The 23,919-nt window shown below is 39.0% G+C and overlaps 1 protein-coding gene and 1 pseudogene across 1 annotated transcript in view; both read right to left on the reverse strand.

Moving 5' to 3' along the window:
• Positions 1–23,919, reverse strand: part of DNAH8 (dynein axonemal heavy chain 8) — a 341,076-nt gene that overhangs the window by 280,711 nt on the left and 36,446 nt on the right. The window contains exons 10-12 of the mRNA XM_070456508.1: positions 20,638–20,751; positions 7,475–7,582; positions 5,089–5,190 (exon numbers count right to left, since the gene is read on the reverse strand). Coding sequence (XP_070312609.1) covers positions 5,089–5,190; positions 7,475–7,582; positions 20,638–20,751 — 324 coding nt within the window. The remainder of the gene's footprint in view (positions 1–5,088; positions 5,191–7,474; positions 7,583–20,637; positions 20,752–23,919) is intronic.
• Positions 2,549–4,439, reverse strand: LOC110123712 (dnaJ homolog subfamily C member 2 pseudogene; annotated as a pseudogene).

Here is a 23,919-nt window from a genome sequence, read left to right on the forward strand (position 1 = left end):
TATCATACTCAGCAGTAGCCACAGGACTGGAAAAGGTCGGTTTTTATTCCAATCCCAAAGAAAGGCAATGCCAAGGAATGCTCAAACTACCAGACAATTGCACTCATCTCACACGCTAGAATGGTAATGCTTAAAATTCTCCAAGCCAGGCTTCAACAATATGTGAACTGTGAAATTCCAGACGTTCAATCTGGATTTAGAAAAGGCAGAGGAACCAGAGATCAAATTGCCAACATCCGTTGGATCATCAAAACAGCAAGAGAGTTCCAGAAAAACATCTACTTCTGCTTTATTGACTACGCCAAAGCCTTTGACTGTGTGGATCACAACAAACTGAAAATTCTGAAAGAGATGGGAATATCAGACCACCTGACCCATCTCCTGAGATATCTGTAAGCAGGTCAAGAAGCAACAGTTAGAACCAGACATGGAACAACAGACTGGTTCCAAATTGGGAAAGTAGTATGTCAAGGCTATATATTGTCACCCTGCTTATTTAACTTATATGCAGAGTACATCATGCGAAATGCCAGGCTGGATGAAGCACAAGCTGGAATCAAGATTGCCAGGAGAAATATCAATAACCTTAGATACATAGATGACAGCACCCTTATGATGGAAAGCTAAGAGGAACCAAAGAGCCTCTTGATGAAAGTGAAAGACGAGAATGAAAAAGTTGGTTTAAAACTCAACATTCAGAAAACTAAGATCATGGCATCTGATCCCATCACTTCATGGCAAATAGATGGGGAAGCAATGGAAACAGTGACAGACTTTATTTTCTTGGGCTCCAAAATCACTAAAGATGGTGACTGCAGTCATGAAATTAAAAGATGCTTGCTCCTTGGTAGAAAAGCTCTGACCAACCTAGACAGCATATTAAAAAGAAGAGACATTACTTTGCCAACAGGTCTGTCTAGTCAAAGCTATGGTTTTTCCAATAGTCATGTACGATGTAAGAGTTGGATTATAAAGGAAGCTGAGTGCTGAAGAATTAGTGCTTTTGAACTGTGGTGTCAGAGAAGACTCTTGAGAGTCCCTTGGACTGCAAGGAGATCCAAGTAATCCATCCTGAAGGAAATCATCCTGAATATTCATTGGAAGGACTGATGCTGAAGTTGAAACTCTAATACTTTGGCCACCTGATGTGAAGAATTGACTCATTGGAAAAGACCCTGATGCTGGTAAAGATTGAAGGCAGGAAGAGAAGGGGACAACAGAGGATAAGATGGTTGGATGGCATCACCAACTTGATGGACATGAGTTTGAATAAGCTCTGAGAGTTGGTGATGGACAGGGAAGCGTGGCGTGCTGCAGTACATGGGGTCGAAGAGTTGGACATGACTGAGTGACTGAACTGAGCTCAACTCAACTTGCAATTTTATTTTTTAAATGCACATACAGCAGTCTGTCACTGTGTCATTTCATGGCTCTATCTGAATTCAGTACTTGTTCTTGAGCAACTTTTTTTGCTTTCACCATCTTAGCAAGTTTCATATGTCATTTTGGTAGTCTTCTTTGTCGTGCCAGATTCTGCTTCTGCTATTTTTCCCCATCTTTCAGGTGTATTTACTGCCCAATTTACTGTATTTACATTTTCAAAGCTTGTTTCAAAAGCTTCTGTTCTTCTGTTGTCAAGACGTGAAATCTGCACATGGATTTTCAAATTGTTCGAAGGTGCTGACAGAAACTTCAGCACTTCAAGGTACTGACAACTTGAGGCTTCTCTCCATATAGCATGCCATCTTTTCGATGATGGCCAAGTTTTTAGAGACTCTTCTTTGCCAATGAAATCTTTGGCAGTTTTCTTGGCTCCCAGAAGTAGAATACACATTCATGTAATTGGCAATAACTTCCCATCTTGAATTTGTCCCAGCAAGGAAGAGGCTCACAGATTTAATTAGCAATTGCAGATCAATTCTCTTCTGGCCAATTTTTACTGCCACTTCCAACTTCAACAGTTGATGTCTCTGCATTCTTAGATACTTGGCACATACTCATCTTCCTTTCTCTTCTAAATTGCTCATTTTCTTCTATCTGTTTTGCCAGAGCAATCATTCCTATTTTGTAGGTGATGTGAGTTTTCCACTTAAGTACAGTAAGCTTGTAAGTTCAAGGGTATCATCAAGTTTTTCCACTTCTTCCCTTACTTTAATTGGCTTCATCTCATCATCGGAAATGTGATTCCAGGTCTTCCGTGAATCTTGAAGTTTTTGCTACCTTTCCCTTTTCTTATGGAGATATACTTGACATATAACATTACATCAGGCAGCGCTAGTGGTAAAGAACCCACCTGCCAATACAGGAGACATAAAGAGACATGGGTCCCATCCCTGGGTTTCGAAGATCCCCTGGAGGAGGGCATGGCAATCCACTCCAGTATCCTTGCCTGGAGAATCCCACGGACAGAGGAACCTGGTGGCCTATGGTCCACAGGGTTGCAAAGAGTTGGACATGACTGAGCAACTTAGCATGCACACATAACATTATATTAGTTTCAGATGTAAAACATAATGATTTGATATTGCCTTTCCCTCTTAATGGCTTTTTTTTCCTGGATAACTTTTTTCTTCTTTGCCAGTAATGCGTTTTGTCAAACTTCCTTTTCTTTCTCCTTAGTTACCCAAACAGCTGCTAATCGAGCTCTTCTCTATTTTCTTTAGCTTCTTTCTTCTTCATTTTTCCTTCCATTTTTCTTCTTGCATCACAGTTATATGCATTAGCAACTGACCTTCCATTCATTTCTTCTTTTTTCTTTGTGCTCTTGTTGGTCTGTTCTGCTTTTCAATCTCTCTCCTCTTATCATGACATTCTGCTTTTTTTCCCCTTCATTTAAATAAGAAAACTCTCTCCAAGAATAAAAATTATTACAGCAGGAATAAAATGCCTCTACAAAAAAAGGATGAATTCATATCATTAAGTTTATGTTTTCTTTTTTACCACCTGGAATACATTTCAAACACTTGGGAAAACACTTAGGAGAAACTATCCATTGCTTCACTTCTAGAAGGAACTAAGTTATCAAAAGCAAGAATTATACTCTTAATTTCTCCTCTTTTCACTGAATCAGAGATTTCATAAGCTCTATTTACGCAAGTGAAGTTGTCATTATCTCCTTCTTTAAATGGCTCACCAGCTCTTCAGGTACTGTTTTAAAACCACTGCTTTACGCAGCTTTGGTCTGTCTCTGTCCAAAAAAAGCATAATGATTCTGGTTCTTCCAGTCTTTGGGTTTAAGTGTTTTCAGGAAAAGAAACTATCCTAATTGCAATTCCTCATCTTCTGTTTCCTCTGACCCCTCTTTCTTATCCTCTGGTTAAAGAGGTCAGAGTGTGGTGATGGCAGCGCTCAGGACCAACCCTGTGAACATAGCAGTTCACGTCCTAGGTGGAGGGCATTGAGCATCCTTTCCTGCTCTGCCTGCCAGTCTCAGCCTCCTGCCTTAACTCTACAAAGCCCAGGATCCAGCACATGAAAAAAGCAACAACCACTTCCAGATGGAGACTTCCTGGTATGGTAATTTCTTTCAGACTTTCAAAATAACTGATTGTTTTGATTTTCTACAGACTACTCCAGGGACTGGAAAAGATGGGAGCTCTTTCTTCCCCTCCTTCAGTCATATTCATTCTGAGACCTTAGTGCCAGAAACACTGACAAGGATACTGTGAGAAAAGAAAATTTACAAGCTATCTCTCTCATGAGTATAGTTGCAAAAGGTCCTACAGAAAAGTGTATCAAAGTGAATTTAAGAATGTCTTTAAAAAGATAATTACACCGTAAGTTGAGTTTACCTTAGGGATATGAGAATAGTTTCATTTTAGATAACCTAAAAATGTCATCTAAGCTACACTCCAATACTTTGGCCACCTGATGCAAAGAACTGACTCCTTGGAAAAGACCCTGATGCTGAGAAAGATGGAAGGCAGGAGGAGAAGGGGATGAAAGAGGATGAGATGGTTGGATGGCATCACTGACTGACTCAATGGATGAGTTTGAGTAAACTCCGGGAGTTGGTGATGGACAGGGAGGCCTGGCATGCTGCAGTCCTTGGAGTCGCAAAGAGTAGGACATGACCAAGCGACTGAACTGAAGTGAACTGAAGCTCCTCTCTCAATTCGTCCCACGCCGTCCCTCCCACACTGTGTCCACATGTCTGTTCTCTATGTCTGTGTCTCCATTGCTGCCCTGCAAATAGGTTCATTGGTACCATCTTTCTGGATTCCATACACATGTGTTGATATATAATATCTGTCTTTATCTTTCTAACTTACTTCACTCTGTACAATAGGCTCTAGGTTCATCCCCTTCTTTAGGACTGACTCAAATACCCAAGGAGCTCAATCCAGTGCTCTATGACAACCTAGAGGTGTGGGATGGGTTGGGAGGTGGGAAGGAGGTTCAAGAGGAAGGGGACATATGTATACCTGTGACCGATTCATGTTGATGTATGGCAGAAACCAGCACAATATTGTTAAGAGCATGTCTTACAATAAAGACTTTTTCAAAAATGCCATCTATTATGTTAACAGATTAAGGAGAAAAATTTTATAAACTCCTCGATGAATAAGTGCATAAAATCTTTTTTTCAAAACCCATTCATAACTTTTAATAATATCTCCTAGTAACCAAAACTATGAATAAAACTTCCTGGAATCCAATCAATGATGTATTAAAGCGTCAAACAAAACGGGGGAAATGTTAGAAGCATTTTCTTCCAAAAGAAGATCAGAATAAGATGCCAACTATCACGAGATCTACTTAAGGACGTATGACAGTCCCAGCCAATGAAAAAGGCAAGAAAATGAAATTTAACCGGGGATGGAATAAGAGGAGTGGTCAGAGCATATGTAAGAGTACGTGAGAGGTGTCTGATACAGGCAGCCATGGAGAAGTTGAGGCTTAAATGGTGCCCTATCAGGAGCACTAAACATAAAGGGAAGTGGCTAATTTTAATGAAGTTCTTTTGATATGCTCATGCTACTCTGTACAATACGTTTTTCAAAGTTAGCACACTTTATCAATGAAAAAGGTAAACAGAATTGAGCCAGATGGTAAAAGCTTTAAGGAAATAAACATACTTATACACACCTGAATTTTCTTTAGTACCACTGGTGTTTCCTGATCCCACACATGAGTGGTGCCCCCTTCAGTAATATATGCTTTACACGCTGTCACCATCTGGTTGGTTACCTAAAATAAATATAAGTCCAAAATAACTACAGGTAGAGAGGAAATAAAACAAGTTTTTTTTTAAAGCATAAACATGTTCTAAATGAAAAGCATGATAAATAGCAAACATAAAGTTAATTAATTACAGAATATAAAAAAAAACAGAAAAACACACATTTCAGTCAAAACAAAGACGACCCAAAGTCACATTTACCTTCTTCATTTAACTCAGTGTCACTGGGGCTAACAGTTTCAAAGTCAACTATATTTTCCCCTTGTCTATTTCTCTTCTAATTAGGACTTAATCCAGTCCAACTATGATTCTTCACTATCCTTCACATGCAAACTAAATATTAAGCTAACCACCTCTCACATCCCCAAAATAGTGAAAGGAAAAAAAAACAAACAAGATAGCCATTTAAATGGTCAGGAAGTTAGATCAAGATGGCAGACTGACATACAGAAATTTTGGAGGACTCCTAAAATACGGAATCAAATCTAAAGGGGAAAAAAGGACTAGAGAAAGCCAGTAACCTTTTGGAGAAGATTACTTGAAGGTGAAACAGCTAAGGAAATTTTTTAAGACAGAAGACAATGTGAGGTGACCCTTAGCTGTAGCCCTGAACACTGAATTTGGAGCAGCTTGCACAGCATGCAACGACATATGCTGAAAGGACAAACCGGTAAGGAGCCCACAGCCTCAGAGAGGTGTGACCCAAGCAGCTACTGCACCCACAAGAGGACGTATCAGAGAGAAAGCTATTCCCGCTCCCTTCCAACAGTAAGGTTTGCCCCTGACTCACAAGAGACAGACAAAATAAACAAAACCCAGAAGCAAGTCAGGAATCTCAAATACAAAGATGGGCAGACAACCAAGAATCATCAAGCAGTTGAAGAAAACAAACATGGTGACAGAAGCATTAAATTCAACAAAGAGAGAAAATACAGAAAAGATATGTGTGAAATCTTTTATTAACTAAATTAGTTTTTATTAACTAAATAGCTTTTATTAACTAAATTTGTTCATGAGAAAGATATGAGAGGATTTTTACATCATGAAAACAACAAAAGAACTTGGTAACTGAAATTTGTATTGACCAGTAATTGGGATATAAATGAAGAGTCAGTGAGTGAGTGGAAAGGTCAAAGGACAAAGATAATAATTAAAGAATATAGATTTTAGATTCAAGAAAAGGGAATAAATTGAATAGGTGGATATAATCAGAAGAGGAAAAATTCCCCAAAATGACGAGAGACGACAGTCTTTTTAAAGTAAAACAAACTCAGCAAGTATAGAACAAGAAAAATGTAAAAAGAGCATTACTTTGAAATTTTAGAAGTTCAAGAATAAAGAAAAAAATCCTAAAATCTTCCTATGAGAATAAAATAGGTTTCCTACAAAGGAAGAACAGTAAGATACAACATAGTACACAATGGCATCTTCGAAGTTCCAGGAAAAAATTATATTGAACTTAAGAATCCCAAACTAACATTTGAGTGGTAGGACAAAATGAAGCAATTTTCAGACATGCAGGAATTCAAGGGGCTCACCACAGAAACCCTCTCTGGAAAAATTACTTAAGAATTTTTTTCAGCAAAAGAAATAATAAATCCAAGACAAAGGAAGACATGGAAATCACAACACGAATCAAAGAAATTAGCAATATTTAAGATTTCAGTCTTAACACCTGTTGATTTATAATATTGAAAAAACAGCAACAATAACATGGAACTAGCAATCTCCATATGGAACATGTAGCAAGGAGGAAGACAAGCAACAGGGAAGCATCCTAAGGTTCTTGCCATGCTTGGGACATAGATAATGAATGATTAAACCTATCCTTTTATTTAAAAAACAAAGGTTGAAATGTGACTGTTATGTTCTGCTTGAATTATTTACAAGTAAATTCTATTCATGGGATTCTTGGATAATTTTTCCAATTATTTAAAACGATTAACCAAATGGCACTACCTGGTAAGATTTTACATAAACCACAGTGTGCATAGAAGTAGTTAAGAAGCATTATTAACAATACACCCAATTTTTACCTCTTATGCAAAACTATTTGGAATAAATAAATTAGAAAATCATCAGATACATTTAAACAAGTCTTGGGCACTTACCTCTGACAAGCAGGAAAGTCCCCCTTTAATTAAGTACAACTGACTCCAGGCAACATCTTTCTTTTCTTGTCCACAAAGTATGAAAATCCAGAATTTCCCTTTTCCCTTCTTTGGCTCACACCGAAAGCACTGCTAACTTTTTCACAGGGTTACATGTGTGGCTTCTTCCCGTGAAACTTACCTTGATAAACAGTGAGGTCATTCTCTCAGAAGTATTATAGTATCTGGACACACTGTGAATCATTCTGATGGCATTTATCAAATTTTGTATTCCATGTGCCATGGAAACCTAAAGTTGAAATATAGCAAGTGAATTCCACCATATGTTCCTATTTTTAATAACCAGAAAGCTATAATATTCAAAACTAAACTTACATAAAATAGTGTAACATCTTACTAAATGCCAAGTGGTATCTTTGATAGGACACTGAAACAGAGACATCAGTTTTGACAAATGTGTCAAGGTAATGTAAGATGTTAACAGGAGAAATTAGGTGAAGAGAATTCTGTACTATCATTGCAACTTTTCTGTACATGTAAATCTCAAGTTTTATTTATTCAAATTTCCTGGCAGTTCAGTGGTTAAGGCTTGGCACTTCCACTGTAGGGGTCCTGGGTTCAATCCCTGGTTAGGGAACTAAGATCCTGCAACCCATATGACATGGCCTAAAAAAAAATTTTTGTTGTTGTTGTTTAAAGAAAAGATTTTCGAAGTGAAAGTTATTTAAGGATTAACAGCTCAAGTTGTTCTTTTTAAAGATGAACAAACTGATATCTTGAGGGATAAAATGACTAATGTATGGTTTAAAAGTTGGTTATTGCCCCATCCCGATCTGTAAATCCATGGCTGATTCATGTCAATGTATGACAAAACCCACTACAATATTGTAAAGTAATTAGCCTCCAACTAATAAAAATAAATGAAAAAAAAAATAAAAGTTGGTTATTGGTTATTCGACTCAATTCACCTATCAGCAAGCCTAGGAAGTGCTACCAAGTTCTAAGAGTACTGACAGAATTCCAAATATAAGGAAACTATCCCAAAGGAGGTCAAGGCAGGGTGGGAGAGACACAAATAACTGAAACAAGAATGGCATGGATCAGAGCAGAGCAAGTGCATCGAGATATCAAACTATTGGTAACATATATTGAAAGGTTACTATGCACCAGGCACTAGAGCAAAGAGCTTCACGTATTATCTAAGTGTATGCTGACAATGGCCCTTTAGGGCAGGTTTGATTTCACCAGATCTAAAACATCACTGATCATAAGACTGCACCGCTGCTTTAGGTGCTACTAAGAAAGGGGGAGAAAAGCAAGAGAGTTCCAGAAAAACATCTACCACTGCTTTATTGATTAGACCAAAGCCTTTCACTGTGTGGATCACAACAAACTGTGGAAAATTCTTAAAGAGATGGGAATACCAGACCACCTTACCTCCTCCTGAGAAATCTGTATGCGGGTCAAGAGACAGCAGTTAGAACCGGACATGGATCAACAGACTGGTTCCAAATTGGAAAAGGAGTATGTCAAGGCTGTATATTGTCACCCTGCTTATTTAACTTATATGCAGATACATCATACAAAATGCCAGGCTGGATGAAGCACAAGCTGGAATCAAGACTGCCAGGAGAAATATCAATAACCTTAGATACACAGGTAACACCACCCTTATGGCAGAAAATGAAGAACTAAAGAGCCTTTTGATGAAAGTAAAAGAGGAGAGTGAAAAAGCTGGCTTAAAACTCAACATTCAGAAAATTAAGATCAAGGCATCTGGTCCCAGCACTTCATGGCAATGGAAAACAGTGGAAACAGTGGCAGACTTTATTCTTTTGGGCTCCAAAATCACTGCAGATTATGACTGCAGTCATGCAATTAAAAGACACCTGCTCCTTGGAAGAAAAGCTCTGACCAATCTAAACAGCCTATTAAAAAGCAAACATTACTTTGCTGACAAAGGTCCATCTAGTCAAAGCTATGGCTTTTCCACTAGTCATGTATGAACCTGAGAGTTGGACCATAAAGAAAGCTGAGTGCCGAAGAAATCATGCTTTTGAACTGTAGTGTCGGAAAAGACTCTTGAGAGTCCCTTGGACTGCAAGGAGATCAAACCAGGCCATCCTAAAGGAAATCAGTCCTGAATATTCATTGGAAGGACTGAAAGTCCAATACTTTGGCCATCTGATGCAAAGAACTGACTCATTGGAAAAGACCCTGATGCTGGGAAAGACTGAAGGCGGGAGGAGACAGGGATGACAGAGGATGAGATGGTTGGATGGCATAACCAACTTGATGGACACGAGTTTGAGCAAGCTCCTGGAGTTGGTGATGGACAGGGAGGCCTGGTGTGCTGCAGTCCATGGGGTCACAAAGAGTCGGACATGACTGAGCGACTGAACTGAACTAAAGAAAGTGGGCTGGGATGCTCAAGACAGGGAGTCTAACTCCCACAAAAAACTAAGCCACCAAGTTATGCATGAAATTAACAAGCCATGAAGAAAGATAGGAGCAAAGCCTACTGCCCCAATCCTGCTCTTTGGGAGATGGAAAATAAACTCTTCTGAGATTTTGTACCACAAGCTGGTGCTCACTCACTGCCATCTGAATTCACACCAATGGTACCAAAACCAAAGCAAACACTACCCTCCCAGGAAAGAACTAATACTCTCAGATGGTGTCGTGTTCACAATGATTCACAAAACCTGACGGACTATAAAATGTACTCTGAATACAGAGATGTTAAAATGTGAAAAAAAATGAGTCAGAATCTATAAGGTATTAAGTATTCCCATTTTGCAAATCAGAAGATAGAAATGTGGAGAAGTACCTTGTCCAAGTCCCACAGCTGTAATATAAGCATAGATATGTGCCTGAGATTTTGAGATCCTGTCTTTAACCTTTATGCAAATCACTATGGAAGAACAGATAAGGTCAGTGGTATTCCTGAACTCCAGTAGTTTGCCTTTTAATTGCTAGGACAATTTAAAATATATAAAAAGATGTTTTTAATGGTGGTGGAATACATAAAATCAGGAAAAACCACCACCGATGAGGGTACTATATGTCTTAGGTATGAGGTGTAACCATGACATAATTAAATCAATTTTATGTGGCTTATGAAAATTAGTATCATCACTTTTCATATTACACTGTTATCTGTAGATCAACAAGATTCTAACGAAAATATACCTAGAATTCCTTCCAGCCTCAGTAAGGCAACCTTACAAAGAATGAAAAAGGCCTGGGGATAAATGGGCCCACCAGGAAAATGCCCTTCATCTGAATTTTAAACATTATTATTTATAATAATAGCTCTTTGAGTGCACAGTTCTCAACTATACATAGAGTTTAGACATTTTATATATAAAATAGATAAGAGTAGATATGCCTATAGCACAATACCAGGATGAAAACATGAAGCATGAAACACAAAATTCATAAAATTTTATCAATAAGAAACAGAAGCATGAGTCTTCCACTTTTCTCGTTCAACTGGCAGTTACAAACTTAACAGCAACTGCTTTTAATGAGAATAAAGAAAATGAGGGGAAAAAAAGAATTTTTAAAACCACACAAATGGCTTACGAGGGGGACGAAATTATAAGACCTAATACTAATAGTACTTCACTAATTTTAAAAGATAATGTTCAAAATATTCCTACATCAAAGAGTGTCAGAAGTTCAATAATAACAAAATAATAGTAACAACGAAGTACATCCATGGCTAGAGCAACTGAACAAAGTTTTTTTTCCTCTATTTTATACAATTTCCATATGATCTTATCTGTGAAAGTGAAGGGTGGGTCACCAGTCTGCTTAACATTTCTACTCTTGGGTAGAATCAAATCACTTGAATGTCATTATCAGCAATCAAGGAAAATAAGAAAAAGTGGAATAAACTGAGAAATAACATCATCCCTCATCCTCACTGAACAAAATTTTTTAAATTACTAAGATGAAAAGAAGGAAAACCAAAACTAAATGATTTGAAAATTATATAGTTTTAAACAAGTCTTTTGAATCATGTTGTTGAAATTAGTATACCTTAAAACTCTGAGGTCTTGGTAACAAAAAAAAAATCATTGTTATTCAAAGTTTACTTTTTATAGTGAAAAGTTTTAAATATATAGAAAAGTACACAGAACATTATAATATTCATATATATTCTCTTTCAGTATGCTTATTTTTATTTTTATACAACATTTAAAGGATATATATTCTTTTATTATGTTGAGGTACATTCCTACTACACCCAATTTATGACTTTTTCTGCATCTATTGATAATCAAATGATTTTTACCCTTCATTCTGCTAATGTGCGGTATCACGTTCATTGACTGGCATATGTTGAACCATCTGTGCATTCCAGAAATAAATCCCCCTTGGTCACAGTGTGTGATTCTTTTAATGTGCTGTGGAATTTGGCTTGCTACTGTTTTGTTGAGAATTTTTATATCTATATTCATCAGGGATATTGACCTGTAATTTTATTTTTTTGAGGTGTCCTTATCTGGCTTTAGTATTACTAGGGTAATGCTGGTTGAGCATCCTTTCTTGCTCACTCTAGGGTAAGCGAGTTGTTCTGTGCATTAGGTCCATGTGATGTGCAATAGAAATAGACCCTCTCCAGTCAGTCTTCCCTTCAGAAGAGCCCACATCCCCAACCCACAGCTTCTCTGCAGCCTGAGTGACCTTGAAGCCAAGGCATTCAGCTACGTTGTGCCTGAATTCCTGACCTGCAAAAACTGTGATAAAATAAACGCTTATTCTTTTAAGTCACTCAGTTCTGGTGTAATTTGTTATAAGCAATGAACAATTAATATATTTGTCTTGTTCAATGTACAAATGAGGTCACAGTTATGATAATACCACATATTTAAATGTAGGCAAAAATAATATAGTTTATGATTCATTACAGATATACAAAAGGAAAAGACATCTTTTAAATAACTTTTCTGCAGTATACATTTTCCCAATATACACATATTGATTTTAAACACGCTAATTTTTAAAATTTATTTCTTTTAATTGGACGATAATTGCTTTACAATATTGTGTTGTTTCTGCCATGCATCAACATGTATCAGCCCTAGGCAAACCTACGTCTCCTCCCTGTTGTGCCTCCCTCCCATCTCCCACCCCATCCTACCCTTCCAGGTTGTCACAGAGCACCGCGTTTGAGCTCCCAGTGACTGTCACACGGCAAACTCCCACCAACTATCTATTTTACATACGGAAATGTATATGTTTCAATGCTACTCTCTCAGTTCATCCCACCCTCTCCTTTCCCCACGGTAAACACACTAACTTTTAAAACTACACTTTAGGATGGGGGAGGAATAAGACGGGGAGACCACTTTCTCTCCTACAAATTCATCAAAAGAATAACTGAAAGCAGAGCAAACTTCACAAAACAACTTCTGATCGCTAGCTGAGGTCATCAGGCGCCCAGAAAAGCAATCCATTGTCTTCAAAAGGAGGTAGGACAAAATATAAAAGATAAAAAAAGAGACAAAAGAGCTAAGGACGGAGATCCATCCGGGGAAGGGAGTCTTGCACTGGCGGGTCTGGGGGAAGTTTTTGAATCTCGGAGGGCAACCTGACTGGGAGGGGAACAATAAATAAAACCCACAGATTATGTGCCTAAAAGCAACTCCCAGCAGAAAAGTACCCCAGACACCCGCATCCGCCACCAGCAAGTGGGGGTGGAACGGAGAGGAGCGGGCAGCATTGCTTAGGGTAAGGACCGGGCCTGAGTGCCCTGAGGACAATCGGAGGGAGCTTTTGTGAGTTACCAACTGAAACTGTGGAACAGCATAAGAGAGAGAGAAAATTAACCGGCCTGAACATACTGCCGGCGGACCGAGCAAGTCCAGAGAAGAGCTCGCAGGCTACTGACCAGCCCAGCCCCGCCGGAGACTGGAGGCCGGGGGGGGGGGAGGGGAAAGGGGCAGGCTCAGCCCCAAGGACCGCATCCCCTACCGCACTGCAAACAGGCCTCCAGTCTCTAATGAAAGACCTCCTGAGATTCTGGATGGTCGACATCCGCCGGGAGGGTCGTGGCGAGACACAGGGCGCAGGCACCCAACCAGCGCGGGCGGGGACTGGGGCTGGGGACGTGAAGGGCAGAAGGCGCGCTGCACCCGGGGAGAGTGCGCCCATCAAGCTCCTGGCTGCCTGAGCCGCTCTGACGGGGAAGGCAAAAAAGCAGAAGCAGCTTTTTCTTCCGCGCTTTTGTGGAACACCCGAGGGCTGGAACCGCGCACAGCGCAGGGCACGCTCCAAACAGAGCAGCCGGGAGCCTGAGCAGCCATAGACAGGGAAAGCAGCACCAGCCCCTCCCCGCGGCGCAACGGAACTAGCAACCTGAACAAGAGTGCACCTCCGCCGGCCTGTGATCAGGGCGGAAATTAGGCACTGAAGAGACCGGCAAACAGAAGCCAAACAAAGGGAACCGCTTCAGAAGGGACCGGTGCAACAGATTACAATCCCTGTAGATAACACCGACTACACCGGAAGGGGCCTGTAGATATCGAGAAGTGTAAGCTGGAACGAGGAGCTATCTGAAACTGAACCGAACCCACACTGACTGCAACAGCTCCAGAGAAATTCCTAGATATATTTTTACTTTTTTTTTTTTAAGTAAAAAAAAAAAAATTTTTTTTCTTTTTTTCTCTTTTATTTTCTTTTAAAATTCCCTATTACTCCCCCATTACTGCTTAACTCTCATTTTCATAGATTTTTACGATTTTTTTAATTAGGAAAATTTTTTTTCTTTTTTTTTCCTTTTTCTCTTCTATTTTCTACTTTTCTTTTTCTCTTATTTCCTTTTAAATTCCACTATTGCTCCTCTACTACTCCTTAATTTTCATTTTCATTACCCTATAACCTTACAAAAAAAAAAAAGAGAGAAGCCCTATTTTTAAACCAAACTTCATATTTCTAAAATTTTTTTGTGTTTTGGTTTTTGTTTTTAATATAGTATTTTTAATAATCTAACCTCTACTCTAGATTTTTAATCTTTGTTTTTCAGTATATGATATAAATTGTGGACATTTAAGAATCCAATATTCAGTTCTCATTTTTATTCAGGAGTGTGTTGATTATTCTCTCCCAATCTTGACTCTCCGTTTTCTACCTCAGAACACCTCTATTTCCTCCTTTCCCCTTCTCTTTCCAATCCAATTCTGTGAATCTTTGGGGGAGTCTGGGCTACGGAAAACACTCTGGGAACAGACAACTGCGTAGATCTGTCTCTCTCCTCTTGAGTCCCCCCTTTTTCTCCTCCTGCTCACCTCTATCTCCTTCCTCCCTCTCCTATTATTCATGTAACTCTGTGAACCTCTCTGGGTGTCCCTAACAGGGGAGAATCTTTTCACCATTAACCTATAAGTTTTATTATCAGTGCTGTATAGTTGGAGAAGTCTTGAGACTACTGGAAGAATAAAACTGAAATCCAGAGGCAGGAGACTTAAGCCCAAAACCTGAGAACACCAGAAAACTCCTGACTACATGGAACTTTAAGTAATAAGAGACCGTCCAAAAGCCTCCATACCTACACTGAAACCAACCACCACCCAAGAGCCAATAAGTTTTAGAGCAAGACATACCATGTAAATTCTCCAGCAACGCAGGAACATAGCCTTGAACGTCAACATACAGGCTGCCCAAGGTCACACCTAACACATACACCCATCTCAAAACTCATTACTGGGCACTCCATTGCACTCCAGAGAGAAGAAATCAAGTTCCATGCACCAGAACACTGGCGCAAGCTTCCCTAACCAGTAAACCTTGACAAGCCAATCGTCCAACCCCACCCACTGGGTAAAACCTCCACAATAAAAAGGAACCACAGACCTCCAGAATACAGAAAGCCCACTCCAGACACAGCAATCTAAACAAGATGAAAAGGCAGAGAAATACCCAACAGGTAAAGGAACATGAAAAATGCCCACCAAGTCAAACAAAAGAGGAGGAGATAGGGAATCTACCTGAAAAGGAATTTAGAATAATGATAATAAAAAACATCCAAAATCTTGAAAACAAAATGGAGTTACAGATAAATAGCCTGGAGACAAAGATTGAAAAGATGCAAGAAATGTTTAATAAAGACCTAGAAGAAATAAAAAAGAGTCAATTAAAAATGAATAATGCAATAAATGAGATCAACACTCTGGAGGGAACCAAGAGTAGAATAACAGAGACAGAAGGTAGGATAAGTGAGGTAGAAGATAAAATGGTGGAAATAAATGAAGCAGAGAGGAAAAAAGAAAAAAGAATCAAAAGAAATGAGGACAACCTCAGGGACCTCTGGGACAATGTGAAACACCCCAACATTCGAATCATAGGAGAAGACAAAAAGAAAGGCCATGAGAAAGGCTATAATCTCGAGGAGATAATAGCTGAAAACTTCCCTAAAATGGGGAAGGAAATAGCCACCCAAGTCCAAGAAACCCAGAGAGTCCCAAACAGGATAAACCCAAGGTGAAACACCCCAAGACACATATTAATCAAATTAACAAAGATCAAACACAAAGAACAAATATTAAAAGCAACAAGGGAGAAACAACAAATAACACACAAAGGGATTCCCATAAGGATAACAGCTGATCTATCAATAGAAACCCTCCAGGCCAGAAGGGAATGGCAGGACATACTTAAAAGTAATGAAAGAGAATAACCTACAACCTAGATTACTCTACCCAGCAAGGATCTCATTCAGATATAAAGGAGAATTCAAAAGCTTTACAGACAAGCAAAAGCTGAGAGAATTCAGCGCCACCAAACCAGCTCTTAAACAAATGCTAAAGGATCTTCTCTAGACAGGAAATGCAGAAAGGTTGTATAAACGTGAACCTAAAACAACAAAGTAAATGGCAACGGGACCACATCTATCAATAATTACCTTAAATGTAAATGGGTTGAATGCCCCAACCAAAGACAAAGATTGGCTGAATGGATACAAAAACAAAACCCCTATATATGCTGTCTACAAGAGACCCACCTCAAAACAAGAGACACATACAGACTAAAAGTGAAGGGCTGGAAAAAAATATTTCACGTGAACGGATACCAATAGAAAGCAGGAGTCGCAATACTCATATCAGATAAAATAGACTTTCAAATAAAGGCTGTGAAAAGAGACAAAGAAGGACACTACATAATGATCAAAGGATCAATCCAAGAAGAAGATATAACAATTATAAATATATATGCACCCAACATAGGAGCACCGCAATATGTACAGCAAACACCAATGGGTATGAAAGAGGAAATTAATAGTAACACAATAATAGTGGGAGACTTTAATACCCCACTCACAACTATGGATAGATCAACTAAACAGAAAATTAACAAGGAAACACAAACCTTAAATGACACAATGGACCAGCTAGACCTAATTGATATCTATAGGACATTTCACCCCAAAACAATCAACTTCACCTTTTTCTCAAGTGCACACGGAACCGTCTCCAGAATAGACCACTTCCTGGGCCATAAATCTGATCTTGGAAAATTCAAAAAAATTGAAATCATTCCAGTCATCTTTTCTGACCACAGTGCAGTAAGATTAGATCTCAATTACACGAAAAAAATTGTTAAAAATTCAAACATATGGAGGCTAAATAACACGCTTCTGAATAACCAACAAATCATAGAAGAAATCAAAAAAGAAATCAAAATATGCATAGAAATGAATGAAAATGAAAACACAACAACCCAAAACCTATGGGACACTGTAAAAGCAGTGCTAAAGGGAAGGTTCATAGCATTACAGGCTTACATCAAGGAACAAGAAAAAAGCCAAATAAATAACCTAACTCTACATCTAAAGCAATTAGAGAAGGAAGAAATGAAGAACCCCAGGGTTAGTAGAAGGAAAGAAATCTTAAAAATTAGGGCAGAAATAAATGCAAAAGAAACGAAAGAGACCATAGCAAAAATCAACAAAGCTAAAAGCTGGTTTTTTGAAAAAATAAACAAAATTGACAAACCATTAGCAAGACTCATTAAGAAACAAAGGGAGAAGAACCAAATTAACAAAATTAGAAATGAAAATGGAGAGACCACAACAGACAACACTGAAATACATAGGATCATAAGAGACTACTACCAGCAGCTCTATGCCAATAAAATGGACAACTTGGATGAAATGGACAAATTCTTAGAAAAGTATAACTTTCCAAAACTGAACCAGGAAGAAATAGAAGATCTTAACAGAGCCATCACAAGCAAGGAAATCGAAACTGTAATCAGAAATCTTCCAGCAAACAAAAGCCCAGGACCAGATGGCTTCATAGCTGACTTCTACCAAAAATATAGAGAAGAGCTAACACCTAACTTACTCAAACTCTTCCAGAAAACTGCAGAAGGTAAACTTCCCAACTCATTCTATGAGGCCACCATCACCCGAATTCCAAAACCAGACAAAGATGCCACAAAAAAAGAAAACTACAGGCCAATTATCACTGATGAACATAGATGCAAAAATCCTTAACAAAATTCTAGCAAACAGAATCCAACAACATATTAAAAAAATCATACATCATGACCAAGTGGGCTTTATCCCAGGAATGCAAGGATTCTTTAATATCTGCAAATCAATCAATGTAATACACCACATTAACAAATTGAAAGATAAAAACCATACAATTACCTCAATAGATGCAGAGAAAGCATTTGACAAAATTCAACACTCATTTATGATTAAAACTCTCCAGAAAGCAGGAATAGAAGGAACATACCTCAACATAATAAAAGCTATATATGACAAACCCACAGCAAGCATCACCCTCAATGGTGAAAAATTGAAAGCATTTCCCCTGAAATCAGGAACAAGACAAGGGTGCCCATTCTCACCACTACTATTCAATATAGTGTTGGAAGTTTTGGCCACAGCAATCAGAGCAGAAAAAGAAGTAAAAGGAATCCAGATAGGAAAAGAAGAAGTGAAACTCTCACTGTTTGCAGATGACATGATCCTCTACATAGAAAACCCTAAAGACTCTACCAGAAAATTACTAGAGCTAATCAACAAATATAGTAAAGTGGCAGGATATAAAATTAACACACAGAAATCCCTTGCATTCCTATACACTAACAATGAGAAAACAGAAAGAGAAATTAAGGAAACAATACCATTCACCATTGCAACAAAAAGAATAAAATACTTAGGAGTATATCTACCTAAATAAACAAAAGACCTATACATAGAAAACTATAAAACACTGATCAAAGAAATCAAAGAGGACACAAACAGATGGAGAAATATACCGTGTTCATGGATTGGAAGAATCAATATTGTCAAAATGGCTATACTACCCAAAGCAATCTATAGATTCAATGAAATCCCTATCAAGCTACCAACGGTATTTTTCACAGAACTAGAACAAATAATTTCACAATTTGTATGGAAATACAAAAAACCTCGAATAGCCAAAGTAATCTTGAGAAAGAAGAATGGAACTGGAGGAATCAACCTGCCTGACTTCAGACTCTACTACAAAGCCACAGTCATCAAGACAGTATGGTACTGGCACAAAGACAGAAATATAGATCAATGGAACAGAATAGAAAGCCCAGAGGTAAATCCACAAACCTATGGACACATCCTCAACAAAGGAGGCAAGGATATACAATGGAAAAAAGACAACCTCTTTAACAAGTGGTGCTGGGAAAACTGGTCAACCACTTATAAAAGAATGAAACCAGACACTTTCTAACACCATACACAAAAATAAACTCAAAATGGATTAAAGATCTAAATGTAAGACCAGAAACTATAAAACTCCTAGAGGAGAACATAGGCAAAACACTCTCCGACATAAATCACAGCAGGATCCTCTATGACCCACCTCCCAGAATAGTGGAAATAAAAGCAAAAATAAACAAATGGGACCTAATGAAACTTAAAAGCTTTTGCACAACAAAGGAAACTATAAGTAAGGTGAAAAGACAGCCCTCAGACTGGGAGAAAATAATAGCAAACAAAGCAACAGACAAAGGATTAATCTCAAAAATATACAAGCAACTCCTGCAGCTCAATTCCAGAAAAATAAATGACCCAATAAAAAAATGGGCCAAAGCTGTTCTCTTGAAACATCCCACCCTCGCCTTCTCCCAGAGTCCACAAGTCCAGGTTGGGTGCATGAGACAAGTGCTCGGGCCTGGTGGACTGGGAAGACCCAGAGGGATCGGGTGGAGAGGGAGGTGGGAGGGGGGACTGGGATGGGGAATACATGTAAATCCATGGCTAATTCATTTCAATGTATGACAAAAACTACTGTAATAATGTAAAGTAATTAGCCTCCAACTAATAAAAATAAATGGAAAAAAAAAAAATGGGCCAAAGAACTAAACAGACATTTCTCCAAAGAAGACATACAGATGGCTAACAAACACATGAAAAGATGCTCAACATCACTCATTATCAGAGAAATGCAAATCAAAACCACAATGAGGTACCATTACACTCCAGTCAGGATGGCTGCTATCCAAAAGTCTACAAGCAATAAATGCTGGAGAGGGTGTGGAGAAAAGGGAACCCTCTTACACTGTTGGTGGGAATGCAAACTAGTACAGCCGCTATGGAAAACAGTGTGGAGATTTCTTAAAAAACTGGAAATAGAACTGCCATATGACCCAGCAATACCACTTCTGGGCTTACACACCGAGGAAACCAGATCTGAAAGAGACACGTGCACCCCAATGTTCATCACAGCACTGTTTATAATAGCCAGGACATGGAAGCAACCTAGATGCCCATCAGCAGACGAATGGATGAGGAAGCTGTGGTACATATACACCATGGAATATTACTCAGCCATTAAAAAGAATTCATTTGAATCAGTTCTAATGAGATGGATGAAACTGGAGCCCATTATACAGAGTGAAGTAAGCCAGAAAGATAAAGAACATTACAGCATACTAACACATATATATGGAATTTAGAAAGATGGTAACGATAACCCTATATGCAAAACAGAAAAAGAGACACAGATGTACAGAACAGTCTTTTGGACTCTGTGGGAGAAGGCAAGGGTGGGATGTTTCGAAAGAACAGCATGTATATTATCTATAGTGAAACAGATCACCAGCCCAGGTGGGATGCATTAGACAAGTGCTCAGGCCTGGTACACTGGGAAGACCCAGAGGAATCAGGTGGAGAGGGAGGTGGGAGGGGGGATCGGAATGGGGAATACATGTAACTCCATGGCTGATTCATGTCAATGTATGACAAAACCCACTGAAATGTTGTTAAGTAATTAGCCTCCAACTAATAAAAATAAATTAAAAAAAAATAAAAAATTAAAACTACACTTTAAAAAGTATACTTACTAGATCATAGTTATAGAGAGGTTGACACACTTTTTCTAGAGTGTACAAATATCTGACATTATCTTTTGATTCATTAGCTGTATCTGTGATTCTTGCATCCAAATCACGCCAATTCTAGAAAAGAAAGTTTGAGTCCTGTGAAACATCCAAATATACCACTAAGGTCTATCTAAGTGCTAAGATTTAACTAAGAAATTCAAGCTGTCTTCCCTGGCCATACATATACTAAGATAGCAGATATTATATGTGATTAACATACCTTTTTCTCGTGTTAAATTTAAGACTTATCAGTTCAGTCGCTCAGTCGTGTCTGACTCTTTCCGACCCCATGAATCGCAGCATGACAGGCCACCCTATCCATCACCAACTCCCAGAGTTTACTCAAACTCATGTCCATCGAGTGGTGATGCCATCCAGCCATCTCATCCTCTGTCGTCCTCTTCTCCTCCTGCCCCCAATCCCTCCCAGCATCAGGGTCTTTTCCAGTGAGTCAGCTCTTTGTATGAGGTGGCCAAAGTATTGGAGTTTCAGCTTCAACATCAGTCCTTCCAGTGAACACCCAGGACTGATCTCCTTTAGGATGGACTGGTTGGATCTCCTTGCAGTCTAAGGGACTCTCAAAAGTCTTCCCCAACACCACAGTTCAAAAGCATCAATTCTTCGGCACTCAGCTTTCTTCACAGTCCAACTCTCACATCCATACATGACCACTGGAAAAACCATAGCCTTGACTAGATGGACCTTTGTTGGCAAAGTAATGTCTCTACTTTTTAATATGCTATCTAGGTTGGTCATAACTTTCCTTCCACGGAGTAAGCGTCTTTTAATTTCATGGCTGCAATCACCATCTGCAGTGATTTTGGAGCCAAAAAAATTAAAGTCTGACACTGTTTCCACTGTCTCCCCATCTATTTCCCATGAAGTGATGGGACCAGATGCCATGATCTTAGTTTTCTGAATGTTGAGCTTTAAGCCAACTTTTTCACTCTCCTCTTTCACTTTCATCAAGAGGCTTTTTAGTTCCTCTTCACTTTCTGCCATAAGGGTGGTGTCATCTGCATATCTCAGATTACTGATATTTCTCCCAGCAACCTTGATTCCAGTTTGTGCTTCTTCCAGCCCAGCGTTTCTCATGATGTACTCTGCAAATAAGTTAAATAAGCAGGGTGACAATATACAGCCTTGACATACTCCTTTTCCTATTTGCAACCAGTCTGTTGTTCCATGTCCAGTTCTAACTGTTGCGTCCTGACCTGCATGCAGGCTTCTCAAGAGGCAGGTCAGGTGCTCTGGTATTCCCATCTCTTTCAGAATTTTCCACAGTTTATTGTGATCCACACAGTCAGAGGCTTTGGCATAGTCAATAAAGCAGAAATAGATGTTTTTTTGGAACACTCTTGCTTTTTCGTTGATCCAGCGGATACTGGCAATTTGATCTCTGCCTTTTCTAAAACCAGCTTGAACATCTGGAAGTTCACGGTTCACGTATTGCTGAAGCCTAGCTTGGAGAATTTTGAGCATTACTTAACTAGCATGTGAGATGAGTGCAATTGTGCAGTAGTTTGAGCATTCTTTGGGATTGGAATGAAAACTGACCTTTTCCAGTCCTGTGGCCACTGCTGAGTTTTCCAAATTTGCTGGCATATTGAGTGCAGCACTTGCACAGCATTATCTTTCAGGATTTGAAATAGTCAACTGGAGTTCCATCACCTCCACTAGCTTTGTTCGTAGTGATGCTTCCTAAGACCACTTGACTTCACATTAAAGAATGTCTGGCTCTAGATGAGTGATCACACCATTGTGATTATCTGGGTCATGAAGATCTTTTTTGTACAGGTCTTCTGTGTATTCTCGCCACCTCTTCTTAATATCTTCTGCTTCTGTTAGGTCCATGCCATTTCTGTCCTTTATCGAGCCCATCTTTGCATGAAATCTTCCCTTGGTATCTCTAATTTTCTTGAAGAGATCTCTACCCCATTCTGTTGTTTTCCTCTATTTCTTTGCATTGATTGCTGAGGAAGGCTTTCTTATCTCTCCTTGCTATTCTTTGGAACTCTGCATTCAAATGGGTTATCTTTCCTTTTCTCCTTTGCTTTTTTTCGCTTCTCCTCTTTTCACAGCTATTTGTAAGGCCTCCTCAGACAGCCATTTTGCTTTTTTGAATTTCTTTTCCATGGGGATGGTCTTGATCCCTGTCTACTGTACAATGTCATGATCTTCCGTCCATAGTTCATCAGGCACTCTATCAGATCTAGTCCCTTAAATCTATTTCTCACTTCCATTGTACAATCATAAGGGATTTGATTTAGGTCATACCTGAATCGTCTAGTGGTTTTGCCTACTTTCTTCAATTTCAGTCTGAATTTGGCAATAAGGAGTTCATGATCTGAGCCATAGTCAGCTCTCGGTCTTGTTTTTGCTGACTGTACAGAGCTTCTCCATCTTTGGCTGCAAAGAATTTAATCAAACTGATTTCAGTGTTGACCATCTGGTGATGTCCATGTGTAGTGTCTTCTCTTGTGTTGTTGGAAGAGGGTGTTTGCTATGACCAGTGCATTCTCTTGGGAAAACTCTTAGCCTTTGCCCTGCTTCATTCCCTACTCCAAGGCCAAATTTGCCCATTACTCCAGGTGCTTCTTGACTTCCTACTTTTGCATTCCAGTCCCCTATAATGAAAAGGACATCTTTTGGGGGTGTTAGTTCTAAAAGGTCTTGTAGGTCTTCATAGAACTGTTCAGCTTCTTCAGCATTACTGGTTGGGGCATAGGCTTAGATTACCATGATACTGAATGGTTTGCCTTGGAAACTAACAGATCATTCTGTCATTTTTGAGATTGCATCCAAGTACTGCATTTCAGACTCTCTTGTTGACCACGATGGCTACTCCATTTCTTCTAAGGGATTCCTGCCCACAGTAGTAGATATAATGGTCATCTAAGTTAAATTCACCCATTCCAGTCCATTTTAGTTCGCTGCTTCCTAGAATGTTGACGTTCACTCTTACCATCTCCTGTTTGACGACTTCCAATTTGCCTTGACTCATGGACCTAACATTCCAGCTTCCTATGCAATATTGCTCTTTACATCATCGGACCCTGTTTCTATCACCAGTCACATTCACAACTGGGTATTGTTTTTGCTTTGGCTCCAACCCTTCATTCTTTCTGGAGTTATTTCTCCACTGATCTCCAGTAGCATACTGGGCACCTACTGGCCTGGGGAGTTCCTCTTTCAGTATCCTATCATTTTGCCTTTTCATACTGTTCATGGGGTTCTCAAGGC

The sequence above is a fragment of the Odocoileus virginianus genome, chromosome 27, assembly GCF_023699985.2.
Source record: "Odocoileus virginianus isolate 20LAN1187 ecotype Illinois chromosome 27, Ovbor_1.2, whole genome shotgun sequence".
In the NCBI taxonomy this organism is placed as follows: domain Eukaryota; kingdom Metazoa; phylum Chordata; class Mammalia; order Artiodactyla; family Cervidae; genus Odocoileus; species Odocoileus virginianus.